This window comes from Mustela lutreola, chromosome 6, assembly GCF_030435805.1.
Source record: "Mustela lutreola isolate mMusLut2 chromosome 6, mMusLut2.pri, whole genome shotgun sequence".
NCBI lineage: Eukaryota > Metazoa > Chordata > Mammalia > Carnivora > Mustelidae > Mustela > Mustela lutreola.
In genome coordinates, this window is record NC_081295.1 from 44,290,131 (window position 1) to 44,313,993 (window position 23,863).

The 23,863-nt window shown below is 39.2% G+C and overlaps 1 protein-coding gene across 6 annotated transcripts in view; it reads left to right on the plus strand.

The window, feature by feature from the left end:
- The first annotated feature begins 1,073 nt into the window (after positions 1-1,073).
- The window catches only part of SNX14 (sorting nexin 14), a 101,146-nt gene continuing 78,356 nt past the window's right edge, over positions 1,074-23,863 (plus strand). For 4 of the 6 annotated variants that reach the window (XM_059177153.1, XM_059177150.1, XM_059177154.1 and 1 more), the window contains exons 1-4: positions 1,074-1,374; positions 18,993-19,113; positions 20,259-20,335; positions 20,444-20,522. In XM_059177153.1, coding sequence (XP_059033136.1) covers positions 1,175-1,374; positions 18,993-19,113; positions 20,259-20,335; positions 20,444-20,522 — 477 coding nt within the window. In that variant the 5' untranslated portion in view covers positions 1,074-1,174. The remainder of the gene's footprint in view (positions 1,375-18,992; positions 19,114-20,258; positions 20,336-20,443; positions 20,523-23,863) is intronic. The other 2 variants (XM_059177151.1, XM_059177155.1) reach the window with 1 other exon arrangement.

The window sequence follows — 23,863 nt, forward strand, 5'->3', positions numbered from 1 at the left end:
ACACACACACACACACACACACATATAATTTCTAAACATATCTGTCTTTGCAGTTTGGAGGGTAAGATCCTAAGGGGGGAAAAAAAATCACGTGCCTGTTCTGGGATTAGAACTACTTCAAATCCGGGTTTTGCTAGCTGTAGGATTCTGAGCAGGTTCCTTTCTGTCTCAGTAACCTATGAAATGGGGAAAATAAGAGCACCTATATCATGAGGTGTGACCTTTATATGAAAGTTCAGCGCGCCGCCTAAATAAATTTTACTAATTACGATGTCTTCCTGCATTTCTCAGAGTAGCTTGGCGTAAAATAGGAAATTAAAAGATCAGAAATGGTAAGATTTAAGCGAAAGCTCCAGGAGACAAGAGGGATTTAGCCTAACTTGCCAAGTGGCTTCGTCCAAACACTAGGATTTTGATTAGGCCCGCGAGGCCGTGGTGACCTGAGTACTACCTTGCCCGTGAGTGTGTAGAATATGCGCCCGCAGGGGTGGCGGCCCGTGGGTTTGACTCTCGTATTCCAGGGCTGTTTTACTCACCCGCCGCCCCCTCCCACCCCTCGCCAAATAAGGACTGAGTCGTCTCCGCTCCCCCCAACTTTCTCTCCCTTGGGGGTTGCATAAAGCTCGACTTGTCCCCATTCGGAGCAAAGCCTACGTCGAGAAGGCGTGGAGAGTGGCGGGGACCAAGACCACCCACTCCATCCCTCCACGGCTCGCGTCACAAAAACTACAGTCCCCAGCGCGCCCCGCGAGCTCAGGAGGTCCCGCAGGCAGGGCCCGGCGGCTGCGCGGGGCTGTAGTTTCTCCCGTGCTCCGGCACAACCTTCTTTCTCTCCTCCGCGATCCAGGCGGTTACGGGCTGCTGCAGCTTTCCCCTGATTTCCGGGAAAGGCCACTCGCTAGTGGAGTCCTGCCCTTCGTGGGAGACGGCGCGCTGCCCTCGCCAAGAAGGCGGAGATGGGGGGACGCGCCGGGTTTTGCGCAGGGTGACGACCTCGGGCACGTCGTGCGGCCGTCCCCACCGCCGGCGGCAGGAGGGGCGGGGGGCGGAGGCCGCGCACGCGCGGCGGGGCCTTGGGCGGGGCCTTGGGCGACTGCAGCCGGCGGACGGTCCGCCGGTCGGCGGCTGTGTGGGTAGCCGCCGGGCCGGGTGGGGGCGGAGACGCGAGAGGTGGATGGGGGTCGCCTCGACCTCGGCCTCAGTCTGTAGTGGAACTTCAGCCACGCCAGCGGAGATGGTGTCCTGGGTGCGGGCGATGGGGGAGAAGCTGAAGCAGCGGCTGCGGCTGGACGTGGGACGCGAGATCTGCCGCCAGTACCCGCTGTTCTGCTTCCTGCTGCTCTGCCTTAGCGTCGCCTCCCTGCTCCTCAATAGGTAACGTCGCACGCGGGTCAGGCGGGCGGCTACTCTGCGGGCGGGTCTGGCGGGCGGCTACTCTGCGGGCTGCGGACGGGAGCCCGTGTTATTTCACGGTGTGGAGGCCGCCTGGGCTGCGCAACTGCGGCGCTTGCGGCCAGCTTCGAGGCCTTGGAAACAGCGGCCTCGGGGAGCTGGGCGGAGCGTCCGGGGCCGGAAGTGCCTGCCGGGTGGGATGCGTTCCAGTGCCCCTTTTGCTGAGGCCGGTCTCCTGAGACACTTGGCCCCGATTCTTACCTACTTTTCACCTGTTCCTTAAAACCTGGTGCTGCATCATCGCTGTTTTTCAGAGGCGTGAAATCTCTCTGTGCGTCCCAATTTGAGACCTTGCAGGGGAGGTCCGGTCAGCTGACGAGCAGGGTTCCAGGTCCTGTAGCAGCCCCGGTTTCAGGCCGACTCCCCTAGCTGTCAGTGCACGCATGCGCACACACAGGCTTGCTTAGCCTTAGAGCTGAGGGCGCACGCCCACACGCACGGTCTTACAGCCGAAGGGCGTGCGCGCGCACGCACACAGATACACACAGACACACGCACAGTTTTACAGCTAAAGGGTGCTCATAGAGTTTTATAGCCGCATTGTGCGCACAAACACGCACGGCCTTACAGCTGAAGCAACGCCCAGACGCACACCCAGACACTTAGAGCCGAAGGGCGCACACGCACAGTCTTACCAGGGGAAGGGTGCGTGCACACACACAGTCTTACAGCTGAAGCACACACACGCACACCGTCTTCAGCTGAAGGCCTCACACACAGTCTTGTACCCGAAGCTTTCCCCAGAGGGTGGATGGTTAAAATGGATGATCGTAAAGATTTGTTGAAGTCGGAAAGCAAAATAGTACCTGCCTCAGTATCTCTAGAATATTACAAAAGGGAAGATTGGAAGTTGAAATTGATAAATTCTCTTGACATTTTGAAATGGGAAGTTTCTTTCCCTGAAAGAAATTTGATTTCCTTCAATTAGCTATTTCCAGAAATGGTAACGATGAAATAGGTTAGTAGAGGAGATCTTTTGTGTCAGATTATTTCCAGATTTGCTCTTGGTGGAAAGACGACTTGAGATGCTCTACAGCAGCAGCATCTGCGTGATATTTTTTTCTGATGTTTTGAACTTGAAACCATCTCTGTTCTTCATTTTGCGTAGTTGATCCCTGGGGATAGGAATGGGAAAGCATTCGCTGGGAATTTGGTGATTTAATTTTGCTCTAAGGTAACCACTTGCTGTGACTGTTGGAGCTGGAATTTTTCCCTACCCATTTTGCTTTCTTGATAATTGACTGGGTTAATAGGTTTAAATAGCAATTGATACTTTACTGGAAAATATGCTTTGATTGTGATAGTAAGATGTTTGATTTTAGGAATATGGAGGAAGAGGAATCCTTAACAGAGTCAAATGAATTATTAAATACTTACTTGCTTTCTGTCATCTGGAAGGTATTCTAAGCTAGATGAATAGCTTTGGTATGAGAGATAGGTGAACGTTTTGTAATTAGTAAGTTTGGTCCAGGAATTAACCTATCTCTTAACATATCTCTTTTTTTTTTTTTTTTTTTTTTAAAGATTTTATTTATTTATTTGACAGAGAGAAATTACAAGTAAGCAGAGAGGCAGGCAGAGAGAGGAGGAAGCAGGCTCCCTGCTGAGCAGAGAGCCCGATGCGGGACTCGATCCCAGGACCCTGAGATCATGACCCCAGCCGAAGGCAGCAGCTTTACCCACTGAGCCACCCAGGCGCCCTTAACATATCTCTTTTGGTAGATGGGTCAGTTTAGGTGCCCAAGGTAGGACATGCAAGGTCAGCTTGAACTGGATTTCTGAGGTCATCTGCTTAATTATAGAGTTGAGTGTTCTTTGTTGTTAATAAGTCATACCATCTGATCTCTACCCTGTATCTTTATTTGTATTATGCAAAGAAAGAAGGGTATAATACATAAATATTATCTCTGATTGGTTGAATTTACGAGTGAAATTGTTTTTGCATACGTTTTTTGGTATTTTCCGTTGTTACTGTTGAAAGCAGCAAGAAGTGACCTTAAACATGATATAATTATCTTGACTAAAAGAATGGTTAGGTACCCTTTGGTGCCTGGCTGGCTCAGTTGGTAGAGCATGGGACCCTTGATCCTCAGAGTCATGGGTTCAAGCCCCACATTGAGGGTAGAGTCTACTTAAAAATAAAATAAATGGGGGCACCTGGATGGCTCAGTGGGTCAAAGCCTCTGCCTTTGGCTCAGGTCATGATCCCAGGGTCCTGGGATTGAGCCCCGCATTGGGCTCTCTGCTCAGCAGGGAGCTTGCTTCCCTTCCTTTCTCTCTGCCTGCCTCTCTGCCTACTTGTGATCTTTGTCTGTCAAGTAAATAAATAAAATCTTAAAAATAAAATAAAATAAAATAAAATAAATGTTTAAGTGTTCTTTTTCTAGGAAAAAGCTTTTGGAAGGTACGAGACAGTATATAGTGTGCTTTTCAGCATATTATGTGATTTTTTTTTTAGAATATGTGTGTAGATTCATATGTACATACAAAGATGTATGTTTATGTATGCTTTGCCTAGCTCTGGAAGATTGTTATACAAGAAAATGTGGCCTCTTCTGGGAGTGAGGAATATGAGGTACATCTATTCAGAAATTTTAAAAATGGGGCACCTGGGTGGCTCAGTGGGTTAAAGCCTCTCCCTTCAGCTCAGGTCATGATCCTAGGGTCCTGGGATTGAGCCCCGCATTGGGCTCTCTGCTCAGCAGGAAGCCTGCTTCCTCCTCCCTCTTTCTGCCTGCCTCTCTGCCTATTGTGATCTGTCAAATAAATAAAATCTTTAAAAAAAAAGAAATTAAAAAATATATATAATACAAAAAATAAAAATATTAGGGGTATAATGATGAAATTAGATAAGAGAAGATAGACTTAATGCATACCATCAGTAAGTGATTTCTTGGGGCAACTGGCTGACTCAGAAGAACATGAAACTCTTGATCTTGACGTTGTGAGTTTGAACCCCACATTGGGTATAGAGATTTACTTTAGAAAACTCTTAAAGTAAATGACTTCTACACAGGTATTTCACCAATTAGTTTTTAGAAATAGCTTAAAAAGAAATTTTCAGGGGCCCCTGGGTGGTTCAGTGGGTTAAAGTCTCTGCCTTCAGCTCAGGTCATGAACCCAAGGTCCTGGGAGTGAGCCCCACATCAGGCTCTCTGTTCAGCAGGGAGCCTGCATCGCCCCCCACCCCCATACCTCTTTGCCTACTTGTGTTCTCTGTTTGTCAAATAAATAAACAAAATCTTAAAAAAAAAAAAATTAAAGAAATTTTCAGTTTAAAATCTTTAGTTAGTATGGAGGTTTGGAGCTTTCCTTCTATATGGTTAAACTTAGAATTATTAAAAAAAAATTTTTTTTTAAGATTTTTATTTATTTATTTGACAGAGATCACAAGCAGGCAGAGAGGCAGGCAGAGAGAGAGAGAGGAGGAAGCAGGCTCCCTGCTGAGCAGAGAGCCCGATGTGGGACTCGATCCCAGGACCCTGAGATCATGACCTGAGCTGAAGGCAGAGGCTTAACCCTTTGAGCCACCCAGGCGCCCATTTAAAAAATTTTTAAAAAATTTTATTTTAAGTAGGCTCTACACCCATTGTGGTGCTTGAGAATCACATGCTCTATTGACAGAGCCAGCCAGGTACCCCTGAAATTAATTTTTTCTCTTATAGTCTTGAAACTTTAAATCCTAAAGATCTTTCAAGGTATTATTTAGTATATAAATTTTTCTTTCAATATGAATTAAGATCATGAATTTTTTTTTTTCAAAGATTTTATTTATTTATTTGAGAGAGAAAGAGATAGCAACAGAGATAGCGAGAGATCAAGAGTGAGCCAGAGTGGGGAGGAGAGGAGAAGTCTTCTCCCTACTGACTTGGAAGCCCGATGCAGGGCTCAATCCCAAATCTCATTTATTCTAGCACCCCAGTAGACTCCCTTGTCAGTAGCCTCAGTCACCATTGATCAGTTTTGCTTGTTTTTGAATTTCATATAAATGGAATTATATGGTTCTTTTGTATCTGGTTTCTTTCTCTCATCTCTTTTGAGATTTTTCCGTATTGTTGTGTATGCCAGTACTTCAGTCTCTTTTGTTATTTTGCAGTATTCCACTGGGAATATGACATACTTTGTTTATCCATTCTTCTGTTGAAGGGCCTTTGACTTGTTTACAGTTTTTAGCAGCTATGAATAATGCTGCTATGGATATTCTTATATATATTTCTTTTGATAGACTTATTTCTTTTGGGTAGATACCCATGGATGGAAATGCTTATTCATAGTGTATGTGTTTGTTTAACTTAAGTAGATACTGCCAGATAGTTTTCCAAAGTGATTATACTAATTTATACTCCTGCCAAAGCATTTGGCTATTCTGTCTGATATTGCCTGTAGGTTTAATTTAGTCCTTTTAGTGAATAAATAGTGGTAGCTTGTTGTAGTTTTACTTACTTAATTAATTAAAGATTTTATTTATCTATTTGATGGACAGAGATCACAAGTAGGCAGAGAGGCAGGCAGAGAGAGGGGGAAGCAGGCTTCCTGCTGAGCAGAGAGCCCGGTGCGGGCCTCGATCCCAGGACCCTGAGATCATGATCTGAGAGGAAGCAGAGGCTTTAACCCACTAAGCCACCCAGGCGCCTCTCGATTTAGTTTTAATTAGTTAATTGTAGCTTAATTGTTAGCTATAGTCATTGTGTTGTACATTACATCCCTGGTACGTATTTATCTTCTTGGAAGTTTGTAACTCGACCACCTTTCTGCAGTTTCTCTCTCCTATACTCCTCTTGTAACCACAAGTCTGATCTTCTTCTGTGAGTTTTTTTCCTTAATATTTTATATAAAAGTGAGATCATACACTATTTTTCTTTTCTCTGTTTATTTCACGTAGCATAATACTTAGCATATGCCTCTAAGGTCCATCCATGTTGTCCCAAATGATAGGATTTCCTAATTTTTTATGGTTTTTATGTGTGTGTGTGTGTATACATACCACAGCTTCTTTGTTTATTTGTTTTTTTTTTTTTTTAAGATTTTATTTATTTGTTTGACAGAGATCACAAGTAGGCAGAGAGGCAGGCAGAGAGAAGGGGGAAGCAGGCTCCCCACTGAGCAGAGAGCCAGGACCCTGGGATCATGACCTGAGCTAAAGGCAGAGGCCTAACCCACTGAGCCACCCAGGTGCCCCTTTTTTTCATTTGTTGTTGGACACTTAGGTTGTTTCTGTATTTTGGCTGTTGTGTATAATGTTACTGTGAACATGGGGGTGCAGACATCTTTTTGAGTTAGTGTTTTTGTTTCCTTTGGATATTTATCCAGAAGTGGAATTCCCGAATTATATAGTAGTTTTATTTTTAACTTTTTGGAAATTCTCCAGACTGTTTCCATAGTGGCTCTATCAGTTCACATTCCCACCAATAGCACAAAAGGGTTCTCTTTTCTCCACATCCATACCAGCATTTGTTATTTACTGCCTTTTAAAAAATATTTAATATTTTAAAAATATTTTATTTATTTATTTGACACAGAGAGAGAGAGAGAGAGAGAGAGAGAGAGACAGTGCACAAGCAGAGGGAGCAGCAGGGAGAGGGAGAAGCAGGCTCTCTGCTGAGCAGGGAGCCTGATGCAGGGCTTCATCCTGGGGTCATGACTTGAGCCACAGGCAGAGGCTTAACCAACTGAGCCACCCCAGCACAGCTATCTCTTGTCTCTTTGATCATGGCCATTCTAACAGGTGTGAGGGGATATCTTGTTGTGGTTTTAATTTGCATCTCCCTAATGACTATTGATGATGTTGAACATCTTTTCATGTACCTGTTGGTATTTCATATAACTTCTTTGGAGAAATGTGTATTTAGGTCTTCTGTACACTTTTTGTTTTTAACCAGCAAAATGGGTTTACTCAGGAATACCAAAGGAATGGCAATTGCTATGGGAAACCAGAGACAAGCCTGAAGATCAAAGGAGAGGAATGTAATTTAACAGAAAAGAGAGGAAGATGGGAGGGTCTGCTTTGAATAAAAGTCCACTGGAAGAAAGGGAGAGTGCAGGATGGTGGTGGTTTCTCATTACTTGAGTTATGGTATATTCTTATTGGCTGGGCTTGTTGCTGTGCAAGAAAAATTGCTTCCCCTTGTTGGAGTAGTGAAGTAGGCTTCTTCCTATTGGAAGTGCAAGATTGCCCTGGGTTGAATGAATTCTTTACGTGTTTTGGATATTAACTCCTTACCATGTACACGGTTTGCAAATTTTTCCCCCATTTTATCCATAGGTTGGCTTTTTACTTCATTGATGGTTCTTTATTTTTTAAATTACAACAATTGGCTTACATACACTTATAACTTTGTATATTATAGGCTAGTCTAAGCACTGTTGTGGTCTTATTTAATCATCGTAACAACTTTGAATTAGGTATTTTATTATCTCATTTTATAGAAAACCAAACAAGACTCAGAGAAGGTAATTTGCATTGTGTCATGGCCAGAATTTGAATGCAGGCAGACAGATTCCAGGATGTCATATATTTTGTTTCCAAACTTCTAAGCCCTGTTTCTTCTCTTTATTTTTCTCTTCCTATAACAGTACCAGATTTTTTTTTTTTTTAACAGTAGTGTTATATTTCATAGTATGGTTTTATATCTGCGAGGACAAGTTCTCACTCTTGGCGCTTCTTTTGCAAAGTTGGTCAGCTTTTTTTTTTTTTTTTTTTTTTTTTTTTTATTTTTTTTTTTTATTTTTTATTTTTTATAAACATATATTTTTTATATACATATATTTTTATCCCCAGGTCTGTGAGGGAGACAAACCATAAGTGGTCAGCTTTTTTTAAAAACCTTTATTTTCGGGACACCTGGATGGCTCAGTAGGTTGAGTCTGCCTTCAGCTCAGGTCATGATCCCAGCATCCTAGGATTGAGCCCCGAATCAGGCTCCCTGATCAACGGGCATTCTGCTTCTCCCTCTCCCTCTTTGCGTTTGTGTGTGTGTGTGCTCTCTCTCTCTCAAGTAAGTAAATAAATCTAAAAATAAAGAAAACCTTATTTTCCCTATACATTATAGAATGATTATGTCAAATTTCTCTGAAGATTGAACTGGATTTTTTTTTTTTAAAGATTTTATTTATTTATTTGAGAGAGAGAGAGAGGGAGAGAGCCCAAGTAGGCAAAGCAGCAGGCAGAGGGAGAGGGAGAAGCAGGCTCTCCACTGAGCAAGGAGTCCTATGCAGGGCTCGATCCCCAGGACCCTGGGAACATGACCTGAGGTGAAGGCAGCCCTTTAACCAACTGAACCACTCAGGCATCCTGAGCTGGAATTTTGATTGTAGTTTCTGTTTTGTTTATATATTGTCACCTAACAAACCATCCCTAAATTTGTGGTTTAGGTCAGCAACATCTAATTTGCACACAGAACTGTAATTTGGGCAAGTTGGTCAGTATAGCTAATCTCTATTCACTGTGCATCATCAGCTGGGCAGCATGAAGACAGGGACTAGAATAGTAATTGTTGGCTTGTTCATTAATGTATGTGACAATTAATGCTGGTTGTTGGCTGTGATCTCAGCAAGACTATAGGCCAGAACCTATACATATGGCTTTTACCTGTGGCTTTTCCCCCAAAGTGGTGCTGGCTTACACAGGTGGGCATCCTGAGAAAGACAGCCTGCCGGAAGCTATAACCATTTTATGACCTAGTTTTGGAAGTTAGGCAGCTTCATTTCTGCTACATTCTCTTAGCTGTAGTGTTATTAAGATTAACCCCTATTCAAGGGGAAGAAAATTAAATTCCTGTTTTTGATGTGAAGAGTGTTAAAGAATTTGCAATCATATTTAATACCACCACGGTATTATTACTTTGTGAATTAATCTGGGTAGAATTTATATGTTGGCTTTTTTAAAGGTTTCATCCATGAACATAATCTCTCCATTCATTCAGACCTGTTCTTGTGTCTTTTTAAGTGCATTTTTTCATTAAAAAAAAAGTTCATTGGGACACCTGGGTGGCTCAGTTGGGTAAGCAGCTGCCTTCAGCTCAGGTCATGATCCCAGCGTCCTGGGATCGAGTCCCACATTGGGCTCCTTGCTCAACAGGGAGTCTGCTTCTCCCTCTGCCTCTGTTGCCACTCAGCCTGCCTGTGCTCGCTCGCTCTCTCTCTCTCTCTGGCAAATAAATAAAATCTTTAAAAAAAATTAAAAGAAGTTTATTATGGAATATTTTAAACATACATAAAATAAAAATAGAATTGTATAATGAAACCTGTTCAGTATCTGTCACTAAGCTTAAAAAACTATCAGCTCAAGTCAGATTATCAGCCCCCTACAATTATTTTGAAGCAAATCTCAGGTGACATATTTTATCTATAAACATTAAAAATTTCAGTATTTGGGAAACCTTGGTGGCTCAGTCTTTTAAGTGTCTGCCTTTAACTCAGGACATGATTCCAAGGTACTGGGATCAAATCCCTCATCAGGTTCCTTGCTCAGAGAGGAGCCTGCTTCTCCCTCTCCTTCTACCTGCTGCTCCCCCTGCTTGTGCTCTCTCTTCGACAAATAAGTAAATAAAATCTTAAAAAAAAAATTTCAGTGTGTGTCTCTTAACATACAAGTCCTTTTTTTCTTTTATAATCATAATACCACTTCACATAAAAAAAAGTAATATCTTATCATCAAATGTCCAATGGTCAGATTTCTCTGAATTTGCTAGAACTTTCCCCATCATTTTATGATAAAAAAATTTAAGCATACAGCAATGTATGAATTTACAATAAATGACCAGTCATGTACTGCTTAGATTTTACTATTCACATTTTACTATATCTTCACATATTTTATGTTTCTATTGCTCCATTCATAATGAATCTTATTTGTAAACAGCTTTTTACAGTTAATCAAATTAAGATCCAAATGTGATCTTTTAATTAGAAAGTTACCTCCCCTCCCCATAATCCTACTTTTTTTATTTTATTTATTTATTTATTTATTTATTTATTTTATTTATTTTATTTTATTTTATTTATTTATTTATTTATTTTTTATTTATTTATTTGTAAGAGACAGAGGGAGAGAGAGCAAGCGAGCACAGGCAGACAAAGAGGCAGGCAGAGGCAGAGGGAGAATCAGGCTCCCCGCCGAGCAAGGAGCCCGATGTGGGACTCGATCTCAGGACCCTGGGATCATGACCTGAGCCGAAGGCAGCTGCTTAACCAACTGAGCCACCCAGGCGTCCCCTACTTTTTTTTTAACCTTGCAATTTTTTGTTGAAGAAACTGGGGCTTAGGTTTTGTGGAGGTTTTTAATAGTCTGGCTTTTGTTGACTGCATCCCTATAGTGTTGTGGATATGTTTTTTTCCCTTTCTGTTCCCTGTGAACTTGTTAGATCAAGAGGTATCATTATTTTGATTTTTTTTTTTTTTCCTTTACTGTTGATGGTGTAGATTTAAAGATAATGAGCTATTGGGGTACCTGGGTGGCTCAGTGGGTTGAGGCCTCTGCCTTCGGCTCAGGTCATGATCCCAGGGTCCTGGGATCGAGCCCCCCATGGGTCTCTCTGCTCAGCAGGGAGCCTGCTTCTCTCTCTCTCTCTCTCTGGCTGCCTCTCTGCCCACTTGTGATCTCTGTCAAATAAATAAATAAAATCTTAAAAAAAAAAGATAATGAGCTATTTAAAAACATGCCTTTCTTGTAATGTATTATTCTTTATTTTATGATATACTGCTAGTTTTAGTTAACTAATATTTTACTCTTAGTATTTGGTAAGTAAGAAAGACCTAATGATTTTCTTATATTGTCTTTGTCTGATTTGGGAATTAAAATTATATTAGTCCTTTTAAATTAGTAGCTTTTTCTCATTTTTTTTTTTCCCCAAAGTCATGTATATAGGATAGGGATTATCTGTCTCATTACCATCTTTACCATTTGCCAGGGTCTTTTTTTTTTTTTCTTTTTTTCAGCTAGGTCTCTGATTACTATTTTAATTATAGTAATGATAACTGGTCTATATAAGTTATCTAGTTCTTCACTTACTAATTTCTAGCATTTTTGTCTATTTCCAAAAATTTATGTCATATAGGTTATCCAGTTTATGAACATAGTTGTTTGCAGTTTAATTTTTCATTTCAGTTTTAGCTCTCATTATTTCTTTTTCATTCAGTATTTTGTGTATTTATATTCTTTTTTTGTTTTATTCCTTGATCTGTCTTGCTGAAACTTTTGTCTTTTTTATTAGCTTTTGATTTTGAAAATTTCCAAGCATGCATAGAAAAAAGAGTACAAGGCACTTCCAAGCACCCATCACTCAGTCTCAACAACCATCAATATTTTGCGTATTTGAAAAATATCTAGTCTTTTTCCGTTTTATTTATTTTTTAAAAAAAGATTTTATTTATTTATTTGACAGAGCGAGATCATAAGTAGGCAGAGAGGCAGGCAGAGAGAGAAGAGGAGGAAGCAGGCTCCCTGCTGAGCAGAGAGCCGGATGTGGGACTCGATCCCAGGACCCTGGGATGATGACCTGAGCCGAAGGCAGAGGTTTAACCCACTGAGCCACCCAGGCGCCCAAGTCTTCCTCCATTTTAAAAATGACTTCTACACAAAGCCATAACCTTAAAAAATTAACACTAGTTGGTTAATATCATGTAAGTCCATAATCAAATTTTCCTAACTGCATAAAAATTGGTAGTGTATCTATACTAATCAGGATCTAAAATAGGTCCACTCATTGTATGTGGGAGCTATATCTTTCAGGCTTTTGTAAATCTCTTATAATTAACAATAAAAGTTGGCAAAATTTTTCTATGAAGTGTCAGATAGTAAATATTTTAGACTTTTGGGCTGCATCAGGTTTCTGTCCCATATTCTTTTTTTTTTCTTTACTTTTCAAAGAATCGTTAAAAAAAAATTGTAAAATCTTCGCTTAGCTTGGGAGCCGTACCAAAGCAGGTGGCATTTGGCTCATAAGCCATAGTTTGTTTACCTGGATCTAGAACATTCCTCCTTACCTGCTTCTCTCCCATCTCCCCACCACTGACTTGAAGAAACTGGGTCATTTGTTCACACTTATGCTGTTAGGTTCCTTATGGTGTCTTTTTTTTTTTTTTTTTTTAATTCTTACCTGCATATTTTTTGTAGACAAGGTGTTAGATTTATAAATTTGATTAGATTTAGATCTTTTTGTGTGTGTAAGAATTATATCACATGAGAGGATAACTCCACACAAGATGGAGTCGCCTCACTTTTTGTGGATTTGGGTAGTGACAGCTAATAACTTTGCCCCGTAAACTTCTTTGGTTTTACCATTTATTATTCCATGAATGAGTTATTTCATTATAGGTTGCAACATGATGATTTTCTCATTTTTTTCATTCCTTATATATTTTAAAATTTGAATTCTTTCTCTCTCTCTCTCTCCACTATTTTTCCTTCTAGAATTGCTTTACTTCACTTGTTAGGTCCCTTTAGTTATGGTAAAATATAGCTCAAGTTGGAAAAGAAGATAAATCTAATTACAGTTTTGCTTATTTTATAAATTTTTCAAAAACTAAGCTTATATTTTGTTATTTCCTCTTGTCATTGTTGTCTACTTTCTTGATTTCTATTCTTCTCTTTATTGTTTCCTTCCTTTTTATGTATTTGGATCCTGTTTTTTTCCCCCAATTTATTGTTTCCTTCCTTTTTATGTGTTTGGATCCTGTTTTTTTCCCCCCAACTTTATGAATGCTTAGGTTGTTGGTTTTAGTATTTGTCTCTGATTGATGCAGGATTTCTCAACATCAGCACTATTGATAATTTGGGCTAGATAATTTTTTGTTGTGAGGGGCTGGCCTGTGCATTGTAGGATATTTAGCAGCAATCTTGGTTTCTAGCCACTTGATGTCAATAGTGCACCTTCCCTTTCCCCCTCTCCACAGTTCAGACAACCAAAATGTCTGCATATACTGCCAAATGCCCCGTGGGGGGCAAAATACCCTTGGTTGAGAACTACTGGATTAATGCATTTAAGGATATAGATTTTCTTCTTAAATAATACCTTAGTTATTGCTTGCTTTAGTTAAAGCCCACACATACTGCATGTTGTATTTATTGTCATTCAGTCTAAAATCTGACTGTCATTTGATCTACACGTCTGCAGTTCCTAATCTGTAATTCTGAAATCAAAAGCTCTGTGAAGAAGTAATTTTAACCCTAAGTTTGTACCAATTACATTTGATGACAAAACCTGATCTGAACAGACATGAGACTATTTATTTGGTCTTTTATTTATTTATTTAATCTTGTCTCTCTCTCTTTTTTTTTTTTTTTTTTTTTGAGGTCTTATTTATTTGACACAGAGAGAGAAAGTGAGAGAGAATAAGCAGAAGGAGCGGGAGGCAGAGGGAGAGGGAGAAGCAGGCTCCCCACTGAGCAGGGAGCCTGATGTCTGGCCCTGAGGTCATGACCTGAGCCAAAGGTAGATGCTTAACTGACTGAGCCACCCAGGCGCCCCTATTTATAGTCTTTATTTCTGACTTACTTCTTCTTATTGCTTTTATGTTTTGTTGCAGAAATATTAATATCTAATGATGGAGTACTCCATTAGATCTCATTTCAAGTATATATGAAATGTGTATTATATAACTGTTCAAAAATCCTAAAAATTCTCAATTCTGAGTCATGACTGTCTGGGTCAAAATTATATTTGGTAAGCAGCTGCGAACAAGAATTTGATAATTTCCTCTCTGAAATATCTCTATAATTTGAGTTAGTTTCCAAGTATAAGGTTCCTTTTTTTTAAAGCTTGATGTCAGGGGCACCTGGGTAGCTCAGTGGGTTAAAGCCTCTACCTTCAGCTCGGGTCATGATCCCAGGGTCCTGGGATCGAACCCCACAGGGGGCTTTCTGCTCAGCGGGGAGCCTGCTTCCCCCCCTCCCCGCTTCCCTCTTTGCCTGCTTGTGATCTCTGTCAAATAAGTAAAATCTTTAAAAAACAAAACATAACTGGATGTCAAGTATGCTATTTTCGGTGGAGTGAAGCTTTGTATACAGGAATGAGAAGAGGGGTACCTGGCTGGCTTAGTCAGTAGAGCATGCAAGTTGTGAGTTCAAGCCCCATGCCCCGTGTTAGGTGTAGAGGTTACTGGGGGTGAGTGTGTGGGGGATGGAATGGGAAGAAATAAGAAAAGTGAAAGAAAGTAGAAAAGTGAACTGGGGCCAGATTGAAAGGGACTGTAAAGATTTAGGGGGTTTTATTTTATTCTGCAGGCAATATTAAGACCAGGCAAATCATCTAGTTTGGGGCCTCAGCCTTTGTCTCTCAGATTTTATATTTACTTGATCACTGTTTGTACTGTCTATAATAGGTAAGCATCTTTAATCATGCATCTTCACTTCACCTCTTCTTAATACTTGGTGCCGTATATTTCCCAATTCTGAACTTCCAGGTCTTCTGTAATCCTTTCTATTCTGTACTGCACTTGATAAATTGTCCTCAGTTAGAGAACTGGGATAGATGTGGAACTCGGTTGTGTGTTTCCTTTCTCTTAAGGATTTTCATCTTGTACTGCCTGGAAATAGTTACCATATATATATACATATATATGCATATGTATATATATACACACACACATATGTATATATATACACACACATATATGTATATGTGTGTGTGTGTGTGTGTGTATATATTTTTTTAATCAGAAAGAGTGTGAGCACAAGCAGGGGAACAGCAGGCAGAGGGAGAACCAGGCTCCCCACTGAGCAAGGAGCCCAATGCTGGACTCGATGTCAGGACCTTAGGATCATGACCTGAGCCAAAGGCAGCCGCTTAATGGGCTGAGCCACCCAAACATCCCACTGTGTATGTTTTGTCCTGTTTTATAGTTGTTTATGGTGGGAAGGCAAGTCTAGTACCAGTCATTCTGTCAAGGAAGCAGAAGTCTCTTACTCCTTTGGAACATATGCCATTTGTCTGTTTTCTCATTGATATCACTCTCCAGATTATTTGTGCTCGTTTATAGCTGACTTTGTTTTATGGTTTATAGCCTTCCTCTCCGTTTTAAATCCTGTCGCCATTGTAGGTGACTTCAGTGCTTGTGTGATTCCTCTTTAGCCTCCCACTTGCGTCAACATATGGTGGCCCTTGTTAATCACCAGAAAGAGCTCTACCTCTGATCTTAGAAAGCAAGTATCTTACTTGCCGACCATCAGCTTCTTTCATTCATTCAATAACACCGTACCTGCTCCTTGACTTCTCAGTCTCCTGACTCCTTTGCTTTCTATTTCTTCTCTTCTGTTGTCACTTACCTATGCAGTTTAGAGTTGGTCTAGCTTAGAATCCATGGTCCATCACTTCAGCTACTCTGTTGCCAGTATCCTTAACTCCTTTCTGTCGCACTAACCTGACAAAATTGAAATCTTGGATCAGTGATGCTGCTTGGTTTTTCAGTGTTTATATCTTGGTTACTGAATGCTGCTAGAGAAAATCCCAAACCTGTAAATCTAACTTCCCAGCAGTTCCTCAAAATAGCCTTCTCATTGCATGTGCCCAGTGGCTCTTTCAGAACTTGCCCAGTCTGCTAGAACTTCTGATCTTATTGCTTTTGCCTTTCTCTTTCAGCATCTCCCATTTTACATAAAGGACATCATATTGCTTTTCATCCTCACTACTGAATCTACAGCTTAAGTGCATTCTCATCCATGTATTCTTTTTCTCTGGTATTTGGAAAGAGGTATCTCTGGCTCTTATTTCTCCTTTTAGGCTTTGAAACCCAACTATTGCTAACTTCTCTAGGACATTATTAACTCAACTTAGCTCTTCTCTCCTATGTCTTTTTCTCTTATCTCCTTCTGTGCTGTCAATATTTAAATATGATTAGGTTTTACTAAACATTTTTTGTCTTTATCTCCCTCCAGCCACCACCTTAGCCTGTTGTTCCTTTAAAGAGAGGATTATCCATATTACCAATTTACTTCTTTTAGTGGGGGAGGGGCAGAGAGAGGGAAAGAGAATCTCAGGCAGACTCCCTGCTGAGTGCAAAGGCCTGACACGGGGCTGGATTTCATGACCCTGAGACCATGACATGAGCTGAAACCAAGAGTCAGATGCTTAACTGACTGAGCCACCTAGGCTTCCCCCAATTTCACTTTTTTTATTTTCACTCTTCATAAATCCACTGCATTCCATTGGCATTCTACTAAAACTGCTTTTGCCAGTTCATCAGTGCCTTTTTTTTTGTTGTTGTTGCTAAAACTTCTCATTCTCTCACTTAAATTTAAAAATAATTTGATCATGTTAACTACTTCATCCTTGTTGAATTTTTTTTTTTTTTACCTTGACAGCCTTTATGACTTGATTCTTTTTCTTTGTAATTTTATTTATTTATTTGAGATAGAGAGCCAGTGTGCACATGGAGGGGTGGGGGTTTCGCATGGGCAGAGGGAGAGGGGGAAGCCAACTCTCCACTGAGCAGGGAGTCTGATGCGGGGCTCTATCCCAAGACCCTGGGATCATGACCTGAGCTGAAGGCAGATGTTTAACCATCTAAGTCACCCAGGCACCCTTCCCCTAAGACTTGATTCTTGTTTTTTTGGTTCCCCTACCCCCCAGCTCTTCTAATTACTAGAGTTCTCTTGCTCTGCTGATTTCCTAAATGTCTCTCTTTTTTGTCATTCTACAGCTCCTCCCTGGTCACTTCATTTATTCCCATGAATTCAATGATCTTTATGTGATAATCTCCCAGTTTTTTTTCCTTACCTCATATTCTCTGCAGAGATTTAAATTACCCAATATTTAACTGCTCATGAAATTTTTCTACTTGCTCTGTTGTTTTTATTAAGATTTATTTATTTTAGAGAGAGGAGTGAGTGTGAGAATGGGCAGAAGGAGAGGGAGGGAGAGTCTCAGCAGACACTGAGTGAAGATCCTGGGCTCAGTCCCAGGACCCTGCGACCATGACCTGAGCTGAAATCAGGAGTCAGATGCTCAACCAAGTGACCTACCCAGGTGCCCCCGCTGCATGCCATGTTTTAAGATACTTGAAATTTAGCGTGTCCAAAGAGAAGTGATTTTTTATCCCTTCTGCTCACATTAATCAACAACTTAGCCCTCTTAATTCTTCCTCCTAAATATTTTCAAGATTATCAGCTTTTTTATCTCTAAGTCTCTTCTCTATATAAGCGATCTTTGACTCCTGTAGATTTTTTTCAGCTTTCTAATTAGCCTGCATGTTTCTAGTTTAGGCTATTCTCCATATTGTGACCCGAGTGGTCCTTTGATTATAAAGTCTAGCAATACTACTCTCCTTAAAACTTCTAAAATTCCTAAAATCTTAAAAATTCTTCATTGCCTTCAGGGTATTACTCAAGACTTTAAGTGGTAGATGACAGAAACTAAACTCACACTATATTGGCAAAGAGTGGAATCATTGGAAGTTTATTTAAGTGCAGAAGGAACAGGAGTGTAGCTAGGCCTCAGAGACCGGTAGAACCTGGATTTAAAATACAACCGATAAGTTTTTCACTTCGTTTTTTCTCTTTCTGTGGACTGGCTTCATTCTCTTCTAACTATATAGTGATTTGTGAATGGAAGAACTAGCACCAAAGTTTGTGCTTTATATAATTACCAATTAATAAACATAATGTGGTAATTGGAATTTGAACTGTGTTGTTGGGGATTGGTGTTTTACAAAATCATGGTAATGGAAATTTATGCTTATCAGGACTGTGCAATATGAGGACTGCCTGTATTGAGACATGTTAACATGACTTATTTTATGACACCATATTATCTCACTTCTGCCTGTGGGTTTTTTTTTTTTTTTTTTAAAAGCTTCATCTTAAAGCCAGTTCTTCCTTCAAGCTGTGCTCAGATCTTAGTTGGTGTAGTTTTCCCAAGTTTGAATTCCTCTGCCTCTTCCCTAGTCCCTCATTTCTCTACCCCATTCTCTTCTGTTGGATTTCTCCTACTTATTCTTTTAAGTTTTTCTATAGAGTTGCTTTCTTTGAAAAAGGATTTTCTTTCCTTTTAAATTTGGGTTGTATATTCTGCCTGAGGTGTTCCCTCGTCATATATTGCTTTCTCTGTCTTAATATAGTATACATGCTCACACTGTATTGTACTCATTTACTTACCTATCAGACAATGTTTTCCATGCATATAGAAATCATGGCAGTGCTGTTCCTGACTGTATCCCTACAGCCTGTTACTGGGTGGCACAAAATAATGGACACTCAGTATTAGGTTTTTTTTATTTAATGAAAGGTAATCAGAATTTTGATGAATACTACCGTATCATTGGAAGGTATTTGGAGCACTGTAATATAGCTAGTCAAACATAACAACCTAGGTACCAAATTATAAAATAATTGAGAATTTATACTTTCTTACACTTTAAGTGAAATGTACATTTGATAACATGCATTCTGTGATCCTTATAATTAAATAAATACATCACAGGTATCATGAGATCTGTCTTCAGTCTGATATGGTAGGTGCTTAATAAATACTTGTCAAATCAATGAGGGGACAACTTAAGTTTTATACCTTTTTTTTGTTATAATAATTATTTTCATTTATTTTAAGGTATCTTCATGTTTTAATGATCTTCTGGTCATTTGTTGCTGGAGTTGTTACATTTTATTGCTCTTTGGGACCAGATTCTCTCTTACCAAATATATTCTTCACAATAAAATACAAACCCAAGGTAAAATTTATGTGTTCTTATTTTTAAGAGTAGTATGTATTACCTGTGCTGTTTGATATTATTACTGAAAGCATGTTAAAGCAGTGATTTAAAAAAAAATCCATCTGGTATTATTTAATAATGGAAGACATCAGAACATAATTAGAAATGAAATTTATGTATGTGTATATTTTTAAGGTATACAGCTCTACAATGAGCTATAAAAAGAAAATACAAACTTCTCAGAAAGTTGGAATCCATAATTATAGAGTGTCCTCTAACTACATATTAACTATGAGGACAGTAAATTAAAACACGTTCCCAAAGTTAGTTGTACAATAGAATCACCTCGGGAATCTTAAAAAAAAAAAAAAAAAAAGATTCCTAGGCGCTCTAATCAGATTTTGATAGAATAGTTCTTGGTTAGGGCCTTGTAATCAGTACTTGTTAAGAGCTTTCTAGGTGATTCTGAGACACAGACACAGGGAACTCTGAATTAACTTATCCCACGCTGTTAATTTCCTAAATGTCTTCAAGAGACAAATAATCAGGTAGTTTGCTTAACCAAAATAATTTGTATATTTAAAATTTCATTAGGGTGGTGGTGTACTGAATCTGTGTCTAGTAGGCAAAGTCACTAGTGTGTAGATATCTTGAAGTCTTGCTTAATAATTCTTTGAATTGATACAGTCCCTTTTTAGGTTTGTTGGTACTTGTATTCAGAAAAAGTACAGAGGAAAGTGGTGCCACATATTCGGTCAGAAACATGACTAGTCACATATCTTTCCTTTCATTGAAGTTAACATTTTGGGGAAATAGAAAATAGTTTTTTCTTATATCTCTGAAGAAGAATATCATTTCCAAATATAGATTGAATTTTTTAAAAAATAAGTAAGCATAAAAACTGACCTTAATTATATGCTTAGAAATTTGGCTTAAGAATTGCATTTTATCAGGTATTTTTTTCTCTCTTATTTGGCAGTTTAGTTTAGCCAGTAGTAGTTATTACAAAGAACGGTTTCAGTGTTATGGCAGACTAATAATAATTAAAAAAATATTCTTTCAATTTATACATTGATTAATAAACTTTCGAAGTTGATTCTCTTTAGTAAAGATTGTATGTGAACTAAGACAAATCTCTCCCCTTCCTCATTTCCCTTTTTTAGCAGTTGGGACTTCAAGAATTATTTCCTCAAGGTCGTAGCTGTGCTGTTTGTGGTAAAGTGAAATGTAAACGACATAGGTAAGTTAAACATTTTTTTTTTTTTTTTTTAGTTAAACATTTTTTATTTGTTGATCTTTCCAATTACATTTTGGATTTTAGGCAATTTAATTGTATGATTTTCTTTAGGCCTTCCTTACTACTTGAAAACTACCAGCCGTGGCTAGATCTGAAAATTTCTTCCAAGGTTGATGCATCTCTCTCAGAGGTAATTAATTTAATAACACTGCCAAATATGCCCAAGCAGAGTATATATTAAATACTAATGGAAATTTAATTGTGGAACATCTTAATATATGCCACCTAATGAATTCTTAACTAGGTAGTTGATTATTATGAAATATGCGACTCAGGTGATAAAATAGAAGTCTTTGGATCCTGTGTCTAATTTAAATGGATATTTTAGCCCAAGACGACACTGTTTTACCTAGATATTGCTTAATTCTTATAACAGTAGTCATCTTTATGGTAGGGTAATACCTGAGCTAGACAGAGCAAGTATGTCCTATTGAATTATCCCAGTTTTGACACTTGCTAAAGGGTAGAGCAGAGAATGGGAGACTTTTCACTGTTTCCCCGTAGTGTAGGAATAGAAAGCATTCACCCTTATCTTTGTTACAGTGACATTTTATATATACTTTTTTGGTAACATATATTTTGTTATTTCTTTTAGAAACTTGTTTTCCCCATTGATCTAAGAAAGGAGTTAAGTCCTTGAAGACAGTAAATGGGTCTGAGAGTTGTTCCCAGCACCAAGTATAGTGCCAGATATGTTGTTAGTAGTTGATAAACATATATTGAATTAAATTGAATGCTAATTAATTAAAGAATAGCATTAGGCATCTGAATCCTGCTTAATTATCTTTTTTTTCCTAATTTGTATCCTTGGCTAAAAGCATGCTACATAAATGCCAAAATTCTTGGCTTTTTTTTTTTTTTTTTTTTAGAAGACTTTATTATTTGACAGATCACAAGTAGGCAGAGGGGCAGGCGGGGGCGGGGAGCAGGCTTCCCGCTGAGCAGAAAGCCTGATGCGGGGCTTGATCCCAGGACCCTGAGATCATGACCTGAGCAGAAGGCAGAGTCTTAACCCACTGAGCCACCCAGGTGCCCCTTGGCACTTCTTTTTTTTCTAATTTCTTCTTTTTTCTTTTTCATTTTCAACTTCAGGATTCCTTGATTTAAGACTTTGCTATCTAATATGGTAGCCCCTAGCTGCTGTGGCTGTTCATAAACACTTGGAAATGTATCACAAATTGAGTTGTGGTTTTGAGGATTTAGTAAGAAAAAAAGAATGTAAAATATCCTATAATACATTTTATTGATTACATGTTGAAATGATATTCTGGATATATTGAATTAAAATATATCATAAAATTATTTTACCTGTTTTCTTATTACTTTTTAAAAATGTAGCTACTAGAAAATAAAAGATTACATATGTGGCTCACATTACATTTCTATTACAGAGTGCTGATTTGAGGTCTGTTGAAGATAAGACCTCTAGCAAGAGTATTATTTGTGGGTCTTTGACACTTCATTAATTTCCTTTAAAAAAAAATATTTATTTATTTATTTATAAAAAAGATTTTATTTATGTATTTGACAGAGATCAAAAATAGGCAGAGGCAGGCAGAGAGAGAGAGAGGAGGAAGCAGGCTCCCTGCTGAGCAGCGAGCCCGATGTGGGGCTTGATCCCAGGAGCCTGGGATCATGACCTGAGCCGAAGGCAGAGGCTTTAACCCACTGAGCCACTGAGGTGCCTCACTTCATTCATTTTGAAAGAAAGAAAGAACGAACAAACTTATATGAAGCACTTGGCCTACTGCCTGGCACATACTGGTTTTCAGTAAATACTAGCTCAACATTTAAAAACATGTTTTGAGATCTTACTATAAGCAGGAACTGGACTATCCCCAGGAATAAAAGGAGAAATAAGATATGGTTCCTTTTTTCTAGGAACTTGAGTCTAGGAGGTGAGGTAGACATATAAACAGTTGAATACAATGTAATGTGAATACTGGCAATAGTGGAAGAAATGTACAATGTATATTATTAATACAGAGGAGGAAATGCCTAACTATTGAGAGGGGCAGTCAGAAAATAAGACTAGAAGTTTGCCAGACTGATAATGTGGGAAAGGGTATATCAGGGTTTGGGAAGAGCTTTTGAAAGGAAAGGGAAGCTTTGAATAAGGTGTTCAGTAAGATAAAGGGCCAAATGTGAGAAAGGATGTGGGCATGGAGACACTGTATTCTGGTAGCTAATATTTTATTGATTACTTGCTGAATATTGGGCACTGTACTAATTAAGTTATTTCTTGAAATCATACAACCTATAAAGTAGGTGCTATTATTAATTTTACGAAACTGGGCTTTAGAGTGTTTTAATTTTCTCAAGTTCATCCCTGGCTCGTAGTAGAACTTACTCTAAAACCTGGGTCTGGCTTAGTTCTTAGACAGTTTTTATATGGGTCTTTAGAAATCTGATCATTGAAAGATTTAAAGGGCCTTGCTGAGGAGTTTAATTGATCATAGAAGTCACTGACTTTTGAAGTGTGTAACTGGAGTTTTCAGATGTGACTCAGAAGATACAATGAGAAGTGAAAAGGAAGTAAATGGTCACAGCTACTAGCAGGAAGCTTTCTCCCTCGCCTTTAAAATCAGTGCAGCTCCACTTTTCTTTGCTATGTTATGGTTTGATAAATTGAGGGTTTTATGCATGGGATTGAGTTGTTCAGATACATGTTTTAAATTACGTTGGCAGCTCTGTGGAGGATGGAGCTAGCTTGGAAGGAGGGAGACGCTCTTGCTACAATATAAGGTTGAGAAGATGAGGACTGAACAGTGGAGCTATGGAAAAGAGCTATGTAGGTTGTAAAATCAATAATATTTGGTGATTGGATGTGGGGGTTAAAGTAAGACCAAGTATTTTTTTTTTTTTAAGAATTTATTTATTTGACAGACAGAGATCACAAGTAGGCAGAGAGGCAGGCAGAGAGAGAGAGGAGGAAGCAGGCTCCCCACTGAGCAGAGAGCCCAATGCAGGACTCAATCCCAGGACTCTGGGATCATGACCTGAGCCGAAGGCAGTGGCTTAACCCACTGAGCCACCCAGGCGCCCAAGACCAAGTATTTAATATCAAATGTTCTGGTGTCCTTTTTGTGTCATATCTCCGTTTCTATGTGTCTTACTTTCCCAACTGGTATCACTAAATGCTTAGTTTTTTTAATACAAAATCAAATCTTCCCTTAATATTTTAAGAATCTACAACCTTCTTTGCTGCTGCCAGAGAAGGAATACAAGCCTACAGTCCTTTGTTAGATACCTTTGTTAGATAACCTCCCAACTGCTTTAGAAAGTCACTGCCCACTGTTGCAAGTCTTTTCAAAAATTAACATAATACTGCACCGAGAGTTAAGAAATGGAAATTTTAACACCCAGATTTCTTTTGTTTTGTTACTTTTTCATTTATAACTTATATGCTGATTTTTAATTTACAGCTAAAATTTTCACAAAAGTAAACATATCACACCCAGATCAGGAAAC